This window comes from Corella eumyota, chromosome 1, assembly GCF_963082875.1.
Source record: "Corella eumyota chromosome 1, kaCorEumy4.1, whole genome shotgun sequence".
Lineage (NCBI taxonomy): Eukaryota > Metazoa > Chordata > Ascidiacea > Phlebobranchia > Corellidae > Corella > Corella eumyota.
Window position 1 is genome coordinate 12692114 of NC_137490.1, and position 19090 is coordinate 12711203.

Genomic DNA, 19090 nt, shown 5'->3' on the forward strand with positions numbered 1-19090 from the left:
CGTGTTAAAGTTAATTCAAATATTAATTTCCGCAGGAACGTAGTGATGTGTAAAAACGGAAAGAGGCCACGTTGGATTAAAAAAAACAAAAGGCCATAAATATGTCTTATAAAATTGATAATATTAACCTTTAAAACGTCACAATAATCTTACTGCGGTGTAAACAAAACGCCTTGCTGTGCCCTAGGCATCTAAACGCAGTGCAATAACGTATAGCAAAATTCTTTAAGTGATTTTGAGCGTTGCAGTGCGAAAATATTAAAAAAACGCTAAACATTATTTGATTAGTTAACGTGTGCTCAATTTGTTCATAAGAAAATCTATAATTAATAGTGGTTTTTATTATTTCATAGCTTACAGATACAAATTAAAAAAGAGCTTATATTATTTTAAAAAAATCAATACTTTTAATTAAAATGAAATAAGAGAACTGTCAGTTTTAAAGCGTTTTCATTAACAAAATCGAGTTTTAAACATGTAGCTTATATTGTACAGCCTGTCGTCAGATCGTTTTAAATGAAATTAGAGACATCGCCAGTGGGAAAATGTTATCACGATAAAAGTAAGACGACAGCCAATCTGGTTTGCTTCGTTAAGCATGACAGGTACATAATATATCCGTCATGGTTAAAAAACCTTAAAAAGCAGCCGCAAAAAATGTTAAATTTAGCAAAAAATGAAAGTTTTTTCGCTTGACGAGCAGTGGTTATAATTTACTAGGCTTACATTTTATAGTGGATTAAGTAGGATTTAATTATAGGAACACATATTTTGGATTTAGTTTTAAGCCTAGTTAAACCCGATTAAACTTGTGTTAGTTAATATATAGGCCTATAATTAAATGTTTTTCGATTTAATTTCAGGTTCTTAGATTTTTAATTATTTAATTTTCGAAGGCACAAACATGAAGACAATTACTCAGGTAAACAATTGTTCGTAGAATTTAGTTTTTTGTTTTCTTATGACGTATTTTATTTACTGTTAGTAAATTTTAAGGCGATTTAAACTTGTAAACACGTTTTCTTTACTTTTAAGTATGACATGTGTCATTTTTTGAATTAATTTTTCAAGTTGACAATATGTAAAAAACAAAACAATTATTTTGATTAAAATGAGGAGCTAGGAGAAGACTTTCAAATTAATGATAAAATTAATGGCACCACAAATATTGTTTTAAAGTGGAATAATTAACAAACCTACGCCAATTTAACTAATTGCTATTTTGTTATGAACATTAAAAGAATATTTTCAAGTGTAAGGAAATGACAGGTTTAGTGAAGTGAAAAAATCAGAAACGTATAACGGATTTGCGTAATATTTTTTGTTGCTGTTTTTTATTTAAAAAAAATTTTTTCGGTAAGTTAGTGCGGAAATATCATCGAATCATCGTAATTTTGCGTTATATTCAAAACAAAGAAGAGTCAACATTTATATGATGACAAAACCCATTGAACAATAAACAGTTAATACAGTTACAGTTATAGAATTTAACAATAAACTGTCCTTTTTATTTTTTTTCTCGGGCCTCGAGCAGTAAATTAATGACCGGTTGTAAAGCTTATATTTGCTACGTAAAAACTATTCACACGCATTTAGTTGTAAGCGTAATGCGAGAAAAACCACATGACAGTTCAAGGTAATAGAACACTATAACAGGTTACGTTTAGTTAGCATGCATTTGATAAACAGTAAAAAAAAGAAAACAGTTTTAAACTTAGACAAGAAAAATTTAAAAGTCTTTCGAATGCTGAAACTCTTTTAATTAAGTATAACTGTTTTCAAACCAAAGTGTTTTTTGATATAAAAAACCCATTGCATCATGTGATGCGGTTCATGTAAAGAATTAAAACGTAATGAAGCTATTAGGCTACATTACTTGCAGTTGTAGCACTTGAATAATGGCATCATATGACCATGTGTGACGTACTAAGGGGTGTTGCGCTTGACCAGCGACTTGGAAATTACAAAGTCAAAAAAGTCAGTTATTTGTTATTAAACGGGCCACCTAAATTGCTAGATTTAGTTTGGGCGAGGTTAGGAATTTAACTAGAAAACAGGTGGGATAGTCAAAGGAGAAAGCAAATTAAATGAAGTCTTAATTATTGTTGACAAGTTTATCGGAAATCAGGATTAGTATTTGGAAAAATTTAACGTTTTTTTTTATATTTTTTTTAATTAGAAAATAAGTCCCTGATTTGTTAAATTGTTTGTAATTTAAAAAACAATGTTTAATTGTGACAAAAAATTTAGGAAATTTTTTTCTAAAATAAAATTAGAATAGATAAAAGGTATTGTTAAAATAATTTACAACCCTATCTTGTGTTTAAATTTGTATATATTTACCACAAAATTAGACTGCACTATATAAGGCTCTAAAAATAAGTACCTTTGGAAAAATTGTTCCAATTATTTATTCTAAAAAGCGTATAATCAGTTTCTTCCCACAGCCTAACTTAAAGTTGTTTACCTGGATTTTTTTATAATTTTTTTATAAAATCCATTAAAAAAAATTCTAACAAAAAATCGTGACAAACAAAAATGTCGAGGAGTGGTTAAGTGTAATTCCAGCAGCAATTTACTTGCCATTAATATCGGTCATTTGGGATTTACTTTATAGCAACGGTAGAGTCATTTTTGCCCGTGGCGATGTAAGATTTAGATTGTATAGGCGTTAATAGATCTCATTTAGTTTCCAACTTGTAAGCAAAACACTACAAGTAGCCCCAAGCCACATATTTCAAAGTGACCGCATTATGTAAAACGATCGGGCATGAAATTAGAAAATATGAGCGGTCAAAACTGTCATATTAAATCACAGTGCAGTTTTAAATGTGAGCAATGGCATTATAAAGCCTTTACTTACAAATAAAAAATTTGACTTTTGATATTTACTGTCCGTATGTTAGTTATATAAATGTGAAGAAAAAGTATTTTTGATTGATATAAAATATTACTTAAACGCTTTGATGACTTTTGTGATAATTGACTAACGACCAGTTGCATGTTAAATGTAATTGAGGCCTTTTAGGCCACATAAGTCTATTAATTACAGTTCTGCAAGCAAGATTTAGCTTACGATATCGCGATTAGAATGCCTTAATTGTCATGTGTCTGGTGGAATATGTTACGAAGATCACGAAAAAAAGTTTTTAACCAAAATTACAAGCTCCAAAAATTTTAAATATTTCTGTAGAACAGTTGTGGTCAATCAAGTATTGGCCTTCTTTTAAATTTAATACTATAATTAATTGTTTTGTATGTGTATTTCTAAACATTCCTTAACAAATGATTTTTGTGCTTTTGCAGATATTTTTGAACTCAAATTTGCTGAAAACGACTAAAAATGCCTACCAGGAAGCCGATCATACCGGATCCTGGTAAACGTACCTTATTAAGAGCTCTTCATTTTGAAATGAAAGAAAAGAAAATCATCAAACACGAAATCACAAAAGATTTAATAAGCTACCCCATCTCTACTTTATCGGATAATAATTACGTCGATTCCACGTCATCGGGTGTCCATAGCAACAGCAGCAGTGACGTAAGCGACGAAGGCGACCACCGGAAAATTTTGGATTTGCAACCAAAACGCAAAACGATGACACGTGGTGCGATAGAGAGCGACGATGCGCAGTTAAGTGATAGTAGCACAGGAACCGGAACTGACGAAAGCGAAGATGATGACGTAATGAGCGAAGTAGAGAGTGTGGAAAAGTCGATGTCGGACGATCAGATCGAGGAAGACGAAACCTTCGACCGAAAAATGTTGGAATACAATTACGACGCGAAACCGAAAACGAAAAATACCACGAGTCGGTTTGTATTGGATGCGAACGGCCATCTGACGAGAAACCGTGTTTACCAACAATCTGCCAACCTAAAACAATTACAAGAAAGCAACTTTCAACCACGGAAAAGCAACCTTCATGATGAATTACTAACACAGCGAGAAAAAATGCAGCTTAGAGAAGGGTACGAGAAATACGTTCTCAACGCTCCAAAGAAGCCTGTGGTAAACGGTACATCTTTCAGTCAAGCAAAGCCGAACAACGGAACGTCGTTTGGTGCAAAAATGTCAGCACTTAACCAAAAAATGCAAGAAACGCCGCCAAAACCCAAAGCTACTGAAAATAACATTCCGGACATCGAATTTCCATTAGAAGAAATTGCATCGGGACAGGGTCAAGAAATCGGATTAAAAAAAGCGAAAAAGCTTGTAAAGGTTGCAAAGCAAAAGACCAAATCAGGTAAACAAGCCATCGCTGAAGCTAAAATGGGCGTTTCTGAGGCAAAGCTGGGCGAATTCGAAGCAAAACTACATGCTAGGCAGTCTAAAATTGACGAACGACATGCTAAGTTATGTTGCCGTCGTGCTATCCTAAAGCGGGCTGAAGAAAAGTTACAAGACATTGAATCCCGGTTAGACGAAGAGGAAGAATTACAACGTGATCGGGAACGAAGAGTGAAGAACAGAGAGCGCAGAGTAAAACAGGAAGAGGCTGGAATACAAATCAAAGAAGCATCCTTGAAAAAACGCGAAGTCAAAATAACCGATAACATTAAAGACATTGAGCGCAGAAGACTACTCGTCGAAGAAAAAGAAAAAATGTCAACAACAATGGAAGAGATCATGAAAAAAAGGGAAAATCTACATCGTGACAAAGAAGAATATCAAAACCACAAACGCACGACAGGGTTGTGGAGCAAAAAAATCTTCCGTTCCAAAAACAACATCACAGAGGAATCGAGCATGGTGGATGCAGATACGTCATCAAAAACTTTGCCTGTGCGCGACCACTCCCATACAGAGCTGCGCGATTCCTCTTACAAAAAGAGAGATCAAGCAAGATCCGAGAGAACGAGACTAAACCGGATGTCAACCGGTTCCTACCACTTGTCATCCGACTCCCGGGGCTCCTCGAGTTCCCATCGGAGCCCAACCGGTACCGCACCGGTCCCCATTCCGCGAAAATCGCTCGAAAAACAAGACCCGCGATTGCGTTCGAACAGTTTGAACACAGATTCGATTTTAGACGAAGAAACGCGGCACACAAGTTCTAAGAAACAATTATATACAGCGACTGGCTCCCTCCCAAGGCAAAAGAAGGGACAAAAAGCTGTTATGGGTTTATGGCTGTAATTCAAACATAACTTCCATTTTTGTTCCCTCTAATACTTACATACCTTTTATTTGTTATTGCTTCTTTTTTTTATTACATTCTTTAAAACTTTTACACGTCGATTTCACGGTAATCACGCCTTAAAGACCCAAGCCATAAAACAGTCAAAATAAGTGTATTTGACCCGAAATATTTACTGTCAGGTCATAAAATTATTAGTTTTATTTTCTTTTTACACTAACTACCACGGTGACATTTTCTAAAAGGAATCAGATTTTTAAATCGTAAATCAATCAACAAAACAAAGCTTCGAATAAGCTAATCTCTTATTTTAAAGTGAAGATAATAAATAAAACATTTTGCATCGTACTTGTATGTTTGTTTTGTTAAAAAAACTAGAATTTAATTTAATTAGATTTTTTTTGTTTATTACCGAAATGCGTTGCGCAACTTGGCAGAGCTTGGTTATAATTTTTTTTTTACAATTCGTTTATTTTTTTATTGCAATTAAAAACATAAATTACATCTTTTTGCTAACAAACGTCGACCAAGAACACAAACTAAAAATTTAAATACAAAATGAACATAAAAAATAAATAAAATTGCAACTTTAAAATTTCAATATGATTTATTAAAATCGTATACATAAAAAAGGTAAAATCAATTAGAAGTCGTAAAAAAGAAAAAAATTTTGATGTAAAAACTTAATAATAGCTAGACAATGAACGACTATGATAAAAGACCCTGGACCGCGAGTTCGAAACGGCAGGTGGCGTACTACTGACCCTAGTGGCTTGATTTTGCTTTTCCTTTTCGACGGAAAAATAAATAATAATTGCAATGATGACAAGTAAAACAAGAACAAGAATTAAGATCACGCATTTTTTCTTCCGGTATTTATGTTGGGCTTTAACTGCTTTTTTTAGATGAGCGTTGCTGGCTTCCACGTAATTTGAACTTAACTCCACGTGGTGGTGTATTCGATCGACCACCTCGCCTTGCTCATGAACCAATTGGGATATAACAAGAAAGGACTCGTGTAATTTGTGGATATTTCGCTGCAGAAATATTTAAACGAAGTATTGCGTTAGCTTTGCTAAAGAAGAAATTCGAAAGGTTTAGAGTGTGGTATACTGGTCATGGCAGCGGCCTACGAGCCAAAAGGTTTCGGGTTCGAGCCGCACCAACGCCACACTATTCGCCCTTAAACCCGTTTACGAATAGCTAAAACACATCCCAACAGCACACCCTTACCTAACCAAGACTGAAAAACTTGTCGCCTTAAGGAAAAAAATAGATATTCGAAAAGTACTATGTATTCTACTTTGCTTAAATAAAGCGCATACTTTATCACTTAAACGGAAGTTTACTAAACGCGTAGTAAGCGAGTTTGTGTATTTCAAAATAAACATCCTGTTTATAAATAGCGAAAACGGGGTATGTTTAAATTAAAATTTGGATCTGTTGACAATGCAAAACGTTTTATTATTAGCTATTACTGAATGTGAAGATTTTTTTTTATATTTAGGTACAGGGTAAATGTTGAACTACTAGTATAACTATTAAATTCTGTTTAGGCCATTAAGTATTCACATATTCGATGATTAAATATGGTTTACGGATCATGTTTAAAACATAAAGTTTAAATACTTACTTCAAGGGATAAAATTTCAAGTTCGAAAAACTCCAATTCTTGTAATTCTTTTCTCATTTCTTTGCTTATTTGTTTTTCGTTTAATATTTCACTGTAAAGTAAAGGAACACGCTCCCCACTATCTACAGCCCTAAAATAAAAAAAACTGTTATTAGTTTTCTGAAAGTTAAAAATTAAGTTAACACACAAAAAATACACAAAACTACATTTACAATTAATAAAAAAACACAAAAAGCAATGGATTCAAAGTAATACCAAAAATGCAAATTTTACAAAGCATCGGTTAATTTATTTTGTTCAATTAACAAAAACCACCTTTCAATTGCTTCTCTATCAATAGGTTGACCTGTGATTGATTTCTGTCGTTCAATTTTTCTTCGAGATAAATCGTTGTAATTTTTTTGAGCAGTATAATAATCACGAACCAGTTCAGTTAGCCTAAAAACAAAACTACAAATTAAAAACAGAAAAAGCAACTACAATAAATACCATATGGCAGATCACATAATATCTACAACATAAGGTTATTGATTTGATTACCACTGCTTTCATGCTGGAGCACCCATAAGTATAGCAATAAAAAAGATATACAAAAAAAATAAAAATAATACAAAAATTCAAAGAAATTGCAGGTGAAAAAAAGTTCTTAATAAGAAAAAAGAGTTTTACCTGTAGGAAAGAACACTGTGCAAAAGAAGTTGCATTCTCATTCCAGCGGGTACGGAATTTGAGTTCGACATACTTAACAGAGTTGATAAACTCATTTTACTCCAGGATACCTGACAAAAATTTCAACTAAATCTCACATTTTACCATAAGTACCAAATGCATAGAAAATAATATACAAAACATTTATATGTGTATATAAACAAGAACATGATAAATAATAGATTGATAATGATTGTAATTAATAAGCATAGACACCTTGATGATTAATTCATACTTGATGATACATAAAAAATAATATATAAAAAACATAAACACTTTTACATACATTCTTATTAGTTGGTGTGTATAACATAGGCCAGTTAAAGCAGGGTGAAGAGTCCTAAAAACATACATGCAAAAAAATTCTCGAAATATTTTGAGCAAAATATTTCTATGAAAAATTTCACAGATTACGTATAGTCTGCAAATATATATTAAAAGTCAAATAATAAACATGGAATTTGAATATGTTAATGAAAAAAATAAAGATGTGAATATACATGAAATATCTAACACAGATTTTAAAAATGACCATGCAAAATATGTTTAAAAACGAAGAATTTAATATATAAAAATATATATAATAGATCCAGATACTTATATCAGTTTAATTCTATAAATAACACTAGTTATTACATATTTGCCAGTTATTAATAGAAATTAAAGTTAGAAAAATTATTAAAAAAAATTAGAAATTATTTTATGTTAAATAAAACAAAATTACTTGGACAGATGAAGATTTTTGTTCCCATCTAACAGTTAATTCTCTAGTTGGTGATCCAATATTACAAAAATATTTTAAATACTCCAATTCTTTTAATTCAATGCGCTCTAAAATATTTTTTGATTTTTTCGCAAGTGCAGAAAATCGATTCATTATTCTTTTAATCTAAAATACCAAAAAAGTTCACTTGCAAAATTTTTTATGTTTATTTATATACATAAATTTTAATCTAAAAACATTGCCTTTTTATAAAGTACCAAATAAAGAACTATGTTAGTAATGATTTAGGAGTTTAAAATAATTTTAAACATATTTTTATCATTCATAATTCAAAAATTTAAAAAAAGAACAATAAAGTTGTGAAATACAACAGTCTTACAATTTTCCTTTATTTTATGTGATTTACTAATTAGAAAATGTTAAAAAATTGTGTATAAATAAACCAACCCAATTTAAACTGCAAATAAATTTAAAAAGTAAGTGTGCATTTAAAAGTAGTAAGCATATAAGTTACTAACTTGTTCTCGGCATATGTTTTCTTGTAAAACACTAACACTTGTTAAAATAGCGTGATGTCGATTTTCCAGAGTAACTAACATCTCACTCATGTCTTTTAAATATTTTCTTACCTTGTCAGCCTGGAAAATAATTGTAACCTATGTCATTACTATTAACAATACTTAATATTAACAATTAAAAAAAAATTTCATTCAATTAAATTTAAACTTATCCCAAAATAAAGTTTAACCAAATGAAATTTTTTTATTTTTTACCCGCTCTAGTACAACAAACAGATCATGTTCAATGGGTATTTCTTCATGCTGTTCGGGTTCTTTGTATTTTGTCGGATCACTTTTTGCTAACTCCAGAAGATCTGGAAGGCGATCTTTTATCATTCTTTTCAAAAAATGTTTAAAAATTAAGGTTTTATTTTTTATATAATCTACAATGCAAAGTTTTTCCAGATGCTTTCTTAACTAACTTACTTTAACACATATGCTCAAAATTAAAATATAACTTTTATGGAGTAATATTAAAAGATTCACCTAATTAATTTTTTTCTTTACAAATACCTTTGACCGAAGTAATTCAACTTTTTAATACAATGTCAATTTATCATAATAACATAATCCACAATTACACTTCCATAACCAGGCTTTCTAATCAGTCATTCTCTTTTGAATAAAGTTAACTCAGTGCGCCGCAACAGACAATTAAAAGGAAGAAGTCAGAGTGCCTACTTCCTTCCTTATTTACTTAATCAACGAGTTTTTGCCTTATGCTTGCCGACTAACAAACATTTATCAGAAATTGTTAGGCACAGGAAATTTTAATGCAAGTTCAATTTTAAATTTAAATTGGTGCTTATATTTATAAAGAAATTAAGCAATCAGTTGTTAAATTCAAAATTAACCTTTTAAAAAAAGGGTCAAGTAAATTTAACTAGTATATATATAATTTTTTTTTTAAAATAAAGACAATATTTTTTTAACAATCAACTTAATTATGCAAGAATTTAAAAAAAAAAAATTTTAAAATAAAAGTGGGTGAAATATTATATACAAAAAAATACATACCTTCATATCTTTTTTCTTATCGAAATTTGTTCGGTTTAAGTTTGATGATGTTGTATTACCCTCTTTGCTTGATTTCATTTTAGTTTTTACAACTATTTTGTTATCATCAGCTGATTTGTGTTTTTTCGATAACACATTTTCCTCTTTTTTAAGTTTATTGTCAGACATTTCTTTTCTTTTATGAGAGTAAATTGCACTGTTCACTGTTCTTTGTAAAAACCTTTTGTTGGTTGTTGGAATTTGCTTTTTCTCCCTTAAAAATTTTAAATTAGAATAAATTATTAAAAAACTATTAAAAAAACTTTTTGTTTATTAAGTATGCTAGATACAATAGAGACCCCCAATCTTAAATATTAAAGAAACAAAAATGTGTATGTATTAAAACAAAAATGTGTATGTATTATATTTTAAATACTCTAAACAAAAATGTGTATGTATTATATTTAAATAGCCCTAATGTATAAAAGTTGACATCATATTTTTTCCTCTGGAATATTTGCTCTGTTTTGATACCAAATCTGTAGCAAGCTGTTTTATATTTTATTACAGAACAACACCCAACATGTTAAAATTGTGTTGGTGTAGTTGTTAAAACATTTTGCTGTATGACCTTGGTTTGATCTCCCTGCTTTCATGTCATAGCAACCTTGGGTAAACAAATTTCTACCAAGCCATATAGTGTATAGCCAGGCACCTTATAGTTGTAATATATATATATATATATATATTTAATTACAATTTTTTTTTGTAAAAAAAGTGAAAGTATAATCTTTCAAATAAAAATGTACCCATAGCAAGAACATAAGTTTATTAATAGGAAGCTAAAGATGAAGTAGGAAAACTTATTTGATATATTTTTATAAAAATTGTTAAACGAAAAACTGAACAAACCAGCCACTTGGACCCATAGTTTGGGATCGTTCTTTTCCACGTTTTGCTTCATGAAGTAACTCCTGCACAGCTAGTTTCTCTAATTCCTTATCGTCCATTATATTTGTTGTTTTGTAAAAGCAAGTTCTTATTTCTTGTTTTTAGTGCAAGTGCACGTTATAACTATACCACGGTTGAATACATTTGACATATTTTGAGCTTTGCGTGCATATTATACCAGGAAATTGGTTAGTATTCTAAAATTTTTATTTTTGTTCGTATGTTTTTGGACAACTTGATTCAAGTAAATGCATAAAAACTTAAAATTTTGTATTGGATAAAATATTTAACAGTAATCCGCAATTTTAAGATTTTAATTTTTTGTATTGTGCTCTCGATTTTATATACTAAAATGTACATTACCGCTTTTACTACATCACCCATTTTTACCTTATTAACTTAGCCCTTTACCAATACTTGCCCCAAAGTATATATAGGCTATATATATCCACCTACACATCATTTGACTTGTCCAATACGCAGTATATTACCCTACTTGCCCAACTAATTAGCATATATAAAATAATCACGTGACCGTTGAGTTCCATAGTCTATCACGTTATCTATATTTTTAACACTTGGTAACATAACATGTCTTTTTTAAATACGTTGTTTTTAGACCAAGACATTCCAATAATTTTTCTATATAAAATTTGACTTTTTCAATTGCAATTTTAAAAATTAATTACTACTATCTTGACTTTCTATGTAAATTACAACAAATTTGTTTTTATCATACATGTTTTGCACAACTGAATAACATAGAAATGGGTTAGAAATTACAGTGTAAGAAAAGAGAAGAGTTGCCTGTTATGACATAAAGCAAAAATGAAAATACTTTTATATAACACACAAAACAATTTGTTTTATTTCAAGCCTGCTTACTGCACAGAATATTAATGGTACAACAAATTGTTGTACTAAATTGGGTGTATTTAAAAAAATTATTACAAAAAATTAAAATGGAATGCACAAGTTTTTCTGGGTTTGATTTATAAAGAAATAAGTCATGACAAGCAAAAAAGAACTATCAAAAATTTTACTCTGAAACATTGTCATCTTAAATATTCTCAATAATACTGTTTTAAAAAAATATATAAACATAATTTACAGTAAGATTTTTTGTGATGACTGTTTTTTAAAATGAAAATAGTTAACTTTTTCACACAACCCCATTTCAAAATAAAACCAATAACAGTACTTTACGGTTTGAGCAGCAAGAAAATTGTAAGTAATTTATATTATATATTTTTTTCTATTTGAATTGTTGGCTAAGTTAAAAAAAGCAAAAGTAATTTTATATAAAACTAAGGCGAGTACCGTGGCTAGTGATTGAAGTACAGTAGTTTTTACTGTCTATGCTTTATAACCAAAAATATTTAAAAATAAACAATCAAATTATTTTCGTAAAAGTCACAAAAAATAAATGAGAACAATCAAATGAATAAAAAATTACATTTAAAAACTGTAAGCAGAAAATTGATGATTAACAAAAAAAAACAAAAAATAGGAATAATATCAAAGAAGAGATTTATTCACAATGTCTTGTAAACATGATCCACAGTCTGAGAAACAAGTTGTAAACTTTAAATACTTAACTCGTTAACTTTAAATATTTAACAACATTAAATGGATATAATTTTCGCCCAAATAACAAAGTTATTCATAATTATTGCTTAAATTAAAAAAAAAATCAAAATTTTAATGAATTTTCTTTTGCTGGCTGAATTAAACTAACACTAAAAATATTGCCAATATTTTTAACAAATCACTTGTAAAAATGGCAAAAAAATATGAAACATCTGCTAATGATTGCAGCATAACTAAAGTTTTCACATAATCTGGATTACAAAATTTAAAATAGAAGAAAATTTACCTAAAAGCCACATGAGTATAGTTAATTACTTAACTTAAAAGACACATCTTTCTAAAATTTGGCGAAAAATATACCTATTTTTTAATGGTAGTTCTAAGCAATTGCACTATAGCAATTATTTTTTGTTTAAAAAGTATATTTATTGCCAATCTACTGTTGCCATTAAAAATGTCTCTTATGGCATGGCATCTTTCTCAAAAATTTGAAGTTATGAAACTGGGCAAATTTAAAGTTTGGAGAAGTGCAAGAGTGGTAAAGTTTCAACAAATATAACAAAGCATTTGAAAAACGACAGAATTCTCCCATAAAATTTGCTTTCACCAATTTTGTTGCAAAAATGTTTAAATATTATTTGGAGTAGCTTAAAATGAAAAAGAATATTTAATCTTTCTCCTTTCTGCTCTAATATTGTTTTTCTGTTAATTTCTATTGCCATGTTTTTCTAAGTTTAAGACATCTAACCACTTAGAAAAGCTCGCTTACTAGTTGTTAATGAAGCGGAGGCGATATTCCATTCCAGTCTTCTTCATCTTCCTGATCACTTATATTTCCATCATCTGTGTCCAGATCAGATCCGATGGATGTGGAAATGTTCTCTGCTTGTAAACTGTCGCCCCTGGTTACCGCAGCAGGTGTAACACGATTGCTGTAGGCTGGAGTTGAGTCCATCGCACTGAAGATTAGAATAACCTAAATAAAAAAATTTAAACAAATTTTTAAAAATCAAAGAAAAGAGAAAATTTGAATATTCAATAAACAATTTTCTATTTAAAAAAATGTAGCCCAATGTTCCACATAAATTAATAAATATTTTTTAAGTATGTAACTTAACTCACTTTAAAATTTGGCGAAAATAATTTATTTGCTTCATCTTTGTTGGCCCGATCCAACTCGTTTTTGGAGAAAGTTAAAACAATCATGTTTTTCTGGGGAGGCATGTGTGCACACTATATTAGATTTTTTAATATTTAAATATAAGAAATAGGTAAAGTCTGAGACAAGTTTCTTAACATTTTAATAATAATACTGTATTTCAACTTTAATAATAAGTTCAAAAATAAAAAAACATGTATGGGATCTAAATTTATTTTATAAAACTAAAAGTTTTAAATACAACCATTCTGTCTATTTATACTAATAAAAATAAGCTAAGGCTATTATTAAAGTAAGCAATAACAGCAATAAATTTCTGTAAACTCAGCAAAATATAAAGTTAAATTATTCAACAGACTCAAAAAAAGATAAATATTCAAAAAGATAAATAAAAACGATTAAAAATTTTTTAAAAATATGAGATTTATTACCCTGTAATAATGGTGAGCATTGCCATTTGTGTGTTGAGTTGATATTTTATTTTGTTCAAATTCTGTAAAAAGAAACTTTTTTTAAAACGACAAACCAATAAAAAAATAAGTCTTTACTATAAATAACAAATAAATAGCAAATTAAAAAACAGAATGTGCATTAATAAAAGATTTTTACAATTTAAACAAATTAGAATGAAATATTTGTAATGATTTAACTGTGTATTTTAATGTAAGTCAATACACCAAATAGTAAATACCACGAAGTTATTTGCAATACTCTATTACAATACAAAAGGTTAACTTGTATTAAAATGCTGGTGAGTAAGCCCGTGCAAAAGTTTAACAAGTTAGTCATAATAGCTAACATCATAACACAATCTATAAAAATGCATTAAAAAAAAATATTTGTTCAGTGTATCAGTATTTACCTTCAGCCGAATACCTTTCCACACTGATATTTCCATATTGCACAAAAAATGTATTGAACCAAAAGTGGAACACCTTCTCCTAGAGTAAACATAAAACAGAAAGTTGATAAAAGTGATTGCTAATATTGCAATACAAATATTTGCACTTAACTTCTCCAAAAAAAATCGAAAAATTGAGTTAAATTTTGTACTTTTCTAAAGATATAATTTTAAATATATCAAGAAATGAATTTTTATTTACCTTTCTCATCATAGGTTTATTGTAGACCTCGATTTTAATATCTCCACACAGGGGCAAAGGTTGTGGAAGGTCGAATATCAAAAACTTTTCCCCTTTTACTACACAGTCAGGATTTGAGGTAAAAAGTTTTACTTTTAACTGGTTTACTACATAGAAAAAATCTAAAAACAAAATAACAAAAAAATAAAATAAAATTATCAAGCTTATTAAAAATAAAATTAATTTAGTTTAGCATAATTATTTTTTTTCTAAATTGACCAGCAAGAATTAATTTGCATTTTTTAATAAACCTTGAAAAAATTAAGCCTAAAAAATTCCTATACATTCACCTAGTAACATAATATTATTAACCAAGAGATAAAACTTACTAGTATTATGTTGGTTAGGAGGAGTGTCAAAATGAATACTGTGGAGTAAGAGAGTTGTGGGTTTGTATGAAAGCCTTAACTTGATTAGTTCGGAATAATACGACACATAGCGCTTCTGAGATGGTATGGTAACACCCTTGAACAAATAAAAGATTAATTATTATTAAAAATATTTCAGTAACTAATTAAGAGCCCGCCCTTTAGAATGCTTTTTGGTCATAAGGCAACATCAAATTGCCTGTAGAAATTTTCCATTTTTATTTTAATGCCAGTAAATTCAACATACATAGACAACGGACATAATTATCATTGAATACATAACATTATGATACAAATCTCATAAAATAAAATTTAATTTAGGTAGGTTGCTATCTGTTTATCATTTAATGTAAATTTTATATGAAAAAAATAATTTAATCCTGGATTTTTGGACAACACTGAAATGTTTAATAACATTTTATTATTTATTAACCAACCTTCATGTTATTTGTTCTAGCATTGCCATAATAATCCAATGCATCGTTTGGTTTTTGAAATCTTCCCCGATGAAGTAAATAACAACAAATCATTACACCCGTTCTACCCTGCATAAAAAAACGTAAAAATTCATTAAAGATTAAATTCTACAACATTGACAAAACAAATAAAAATAAAATAATTATACAGACTATTAAAATTTATTATTTAGCTCCCCAAAAAATTTTCCAAAATTGTTTGTTAAAAAATATTTTTCTTGTCAAACCAATTACCTTTCCAGCTTTACAATGTATAGCAGCAATATTGTCCGTGTTGTTCCCCAACCATTGATCAACATCCTCACAGAACGGTTTGATTAGTTCAAATCTAGGTGGGTTATGGTCATCAAATGGATATGTGGCAACTAGTAAAAAAAATACAGAATTTAATCAAAAAAATATGTAAATAATTAAATTTCTTATTTCTTTAGTACAAAATATAAGGAATTAAACAGAAAATCTAGTTTTTAAAATGTAATGTAAACAATGCAAAACAAATGCTGGTATTAGTTGCACGAATTAATTTACTTCCTGCTTAGTAATTTACAATGCAGTCATGTCTAAAAGACATCATTATGTGAATTCAAATCTGGTTAAAAACCCCAGTAAATTCTATATTTATTTAGACGATATGGTATATACAAAAATGTGAAAAGCATGAGATGAGTACATTTCCATATCTAAGCTTGCTTTAACCATATTTGTTTTTTTAAATTATTAAAAATTTAATTACATTAAATTTACATTTTGATATTTGATTATTTCTTAATTATATGCAGTTACGATAAAACATTTTTTTTAAACAAATTCCGCAACATCTTTTTTTTATGAAATAACATTTTTTAATTAAAAGTTCTAGTTTTAAATTTTAAATCAATTTCAGCAATCTTTTGCATTTTTAACTGTTGATAATTTTGTAAAGTCACATTTACTTAATTGTTAATAAGATTATCAACGGCATTATTACATCCTATGGCGAAACCAAACTACGTCAAATTACATCACAACACTTTTGCATTTCCCCTTACACTTACGCACACCGCAATTTAAATCAAAAATGAGAAACAATGCGCCAATGGGATAAAATGCTATAAATTTTTTCACTTTAAATTTACGTGTTTTTGGGAAGATGAGAATTAAACAAAATTACCTCTGTCTTCAAATTTTCTGGTGTCATAAACTCTTTCTGAACATCTTAAAAAAATGATTTTTTATTGAATTTTACGCAAAGAAAAATACACAATTTAAAAAACATGGCGCTTAAAAATTCAAAACCTAATTACAGTTAATAAATTGCTAGGAAAATTTGTTAAAATTAAGCTAATTGACTTACAAGTTATAAACTTTGTAGTTTTTCCCATGCTTGCTTTCCAAAAACCTAAAAATTAAAATTTCTTGTAACTTTTTCTAAAAATTTAAATAAAAAGATTAACAATAATAAATGCAAAGAGTAAACTTTATTTAAACAAGATTTAATGCAATTTGGTAACACATGATAACTGGTCGAAGACAGTATTTAGGTTGCTTATTTCTTTTAAACCACAAAAAAATTCCAAGTATTGTTAGGAAATGTCATTTGTGTTGCCATAAAAAAGGATTTTAAGTGACATTTTTTGCTAAAAAATTGCAAGTTTTATTAAATTTTAAACACACACAACACTGAGTTTTGATAACATGTGCCATATTTTAATTTGTCATAAATGACAACATCGACATACATACAGAATAAATAATTGCAAATATGTAGCCTGTATTTTAGATTTATACTGTGGCCTGTTCATTTGCACTGCTCAATGCAATATTTACAAAATCCATTATAATGCCTAATAGCAAATTTATTAAATCCTAATTTTTTAAAATGAACAAATAATAAAGTGACAAGTTTACACACTGCCATGCCTCAGCAGACATCGAATATATTTCAAAAATCACAATCAAATTTTACTTCCACCAATTTTTGTAACCTAATATTTGTATTAAAATCAGTTGCAAATTTGAAAAAAAATATTAGTACCTATATACCTTTACAGCTTACAATACTGGGACTTTATTTACAAAAGTTAAAAAATATCTACAACAATTCCTTATTTGAAAATCTTTAAAAGCTTAAACCACTTACCTGACCACATCATCAATATTGTTTCGATAAAACCCTTCCACTTTTTCGGCAGGAAATCCCATTGCCAATACATTGGGACAAATATCTAAGAATAATAGAATTATGTCAATTGAAAATGCGTAAGTATTGTTAGGCAAGTATTTTAATGGTGACAAACGGTATTACAATAATAGCCAATGGTTTAATATATTTTTTTTTATTATTTAAAATCTATGAACAAAATTTAATTCTTTTAACCCCAACATTTCAACATAATAAAGTTGAAAGGTTAAGCTGCTTATTAGTAGTGTTCGTTAAACATAACAAAATTCTTAAAATAGAAGTTAATCCCTAAAGTAATACACGCTTATTATTAGATTTGTGTTCAACTAGAGTTAAAACAAAAATAACCTTTAATAAGGCATACCCGTGCAAATTGCATAACGCAATACATTTCAGGAAAAATAAACAAATCACATTTAGCAAATGCCACACTTTTAAAGATTTTCCTAGAAACTGACATTTAAAGTAAATAAATTTAGTAATTTTTGGATAGGTCTAGGTAGCTTTCCATTAAACTGTTAAATTTTAGGCCCAATTAAAATAAACAACCTGTCAAGATATATAAACATATTACTTTTATTGATAACTAATTGGTGTTGCGGTATGGATATAAATAAAAGCAAATCTACTTAACATTCTTGGCAATTATTAAAATGTCTTAAAGAATGTAATTTTAAAGCGCTAGCCATTTCAATATACAGTTTCAAAATAAGTTATCTAGATTAATAGTACATAATGAAAAAATTAATAAATTAAACTTACATGTTAAGTCAAGGTCAAAACTTCCATCAGTATATCGACGTTTGTTCTTACTGACCATTCTTTTAAATGTATTCGTCATTTTTGTTGTTTCTTCCTAAATACATTAAAATTGTTTATATTTATAAATTAATAAGAAGTAAAGTGAAAGCATTACGTTCAAAAAAAGCAACTTTTTGAAGTTATATTAATATGCATATACCACCAAAGCTAGATTTTTTTTTTAAACCAAAACATATTAATTTAAAAAGATGAAAGTTTATTAAAAAATGTGAAAAATTTGTGCCTACCTTTTAAATAGTATTTCAAAAAAATTAATGAATATCCTAAAACATGCCAATTATAGCAGCAGAGTTGATCTTTATTTAAGACTTTTATCACATATTATATATTTACATTAAAGCACATATGATCTGTAAAAAATGTTACAAATATAAACAATTATATAGCTATATGTAAATGCAATCCAACTTTTATTTCTAAATTATATAAGTAGCCTAAAACCTTAATAAGGCATTGCTGCACAATTTCCCCCACTATTGAGGAAAACAAATAAATGTTGCCACGGCATTGGCAGCTAGTTAAAAATTAGAAATCTTATATTACTTTCCTGTATTGACATAATGGTGTTTAATAGGTCTCTCCCAGAGATTTCTATTGACATTACCTTTAAAGTACACAGATGCAGTTTCATATTATTTTAATTTAATACAGATGCCATT

At 28.6% G+C, this 19090-nt stretch overlaps 3 protein-coding genes across 9 annotated transcripts; 1 reads left to right on the forward strand and 2 right to left on the reverse strand.

The window, feature by feature from the left end:
- The first annotated feature begins 862 nt into the window (after positions 1–862).
- Positions 863–5489, forward strand: LOC145747486 (uncharacterized). 2 transcript variants are annotated; one of them, XM_082564890.1, is made up of 2 exons: positions 863–922; positions 3307–5489. In XM_082564890.1, exon 2 carries the CDS (start codon positions 3344–3346, stop codon positions 5138–5140), a length of 1797 nt encoding a protein of 598 aa, XP_082421016.1. In that variant the 5' UTR covers positions 863–922; positions 3307–3343; the 3' UTR covers positions 5141–5489. The 2 variants fall into 2 exon arrangements, with proteins under 2 accessions (XP_082421016.1, XP_082421025.1); XM_082564899.1 differs by lacking the exon at positions 863–922 and adding an exon at positions 2187–2288.
- A 133-nt stretch (positions 5490–5622) lies between these two features.
- Positions 5623–9920, reverse strand: LOC145747905 (syntaxin-1B-like). Of its 3 annotated transcripts, none has more exons than XM_082564926.1 (9): positions 9784–9920; positions 8980–9103; positions 8725–8844; positions 8207–8371; positions 7769–7822; positions 7444–7553; positions 7090–7212; positions 6775–6904; positions 5623–6178 (listed from the first exon to the last, which is right to left on the reverse strand). In XM_082564926.1, the coding sequence occupies exons 2-9, from the start codon at positions 9100–9102 to the stop codon at positions 5825–5827; spliced, it is 1179 nt and encodes a 392-aa protein (XP_082421052.1). In that variant the 5' UTR covers position 9103; positions 9784–9920; the 3' UTR covers positions 5623–5824. The 3 variants fall into 3 exon arrangements, with proteins under 3 accessions (XP_082421052.1, XP_082421059.1, XP_082421068.1); XM_082564933.1 differs by lacking the exon at positions 9784–9920 and adding an exon at positions 9253–9376; XM_082564942.1 differs by lacking the exon at positions 7769–7822.
- Positions 9921–11449: 1529 nt separating this feature from the next.
- On the reverse strand, positions 11450–18783 carry LOC145764190 (phosphatidylinositol 3,4,5-trisphosphate 3-phosphatase and dual-specificity protein phosphatase PTEN-like). Of its 4 annotated transcripts, none has more exons than XM_082575794.1 (14): positions 18659–18783; positions 18372–18465; positions 17568–17652; positions 16782–16826; positions 16599–16642; positions 15683–15813; positions 15410–15517; positions 14934–15069; positions 14566–14726; positions 14325–14403; positions 13894–13955; positions 13426–13536; positions 13073–13279; positions 11450–12278 (listed from the first exon to the last, which is right to left on the reverse strand). In XM_082575794.1, exons 2-13 carry the CDS (start codon positions 18448–18450, stop codon positions 13079–13081), a joined length of 1242 nt encoding a protein of 413 aa, XP_082431920.1. In that variant the 5' UTR covers positions 18451–18465; positions 18659–18783; the 3' UTR covers positions 11450–12278; positions 13073–13078. The 4 variants fall into 4 exon arrangements, with proteins under 4 accessions (XP_082431920.1, XP_082431919.1, XP_082431921.1 ...); XM_082575793.1 differs by having other exon boundaries at positions 11450–12950; XM_082575795.1 differs by having other exon boundaries at positions 11450–13279; positions 13426–13515.
- Between the last annotated feature and the right edge of the window lie 307 nt (positions 18784–19090).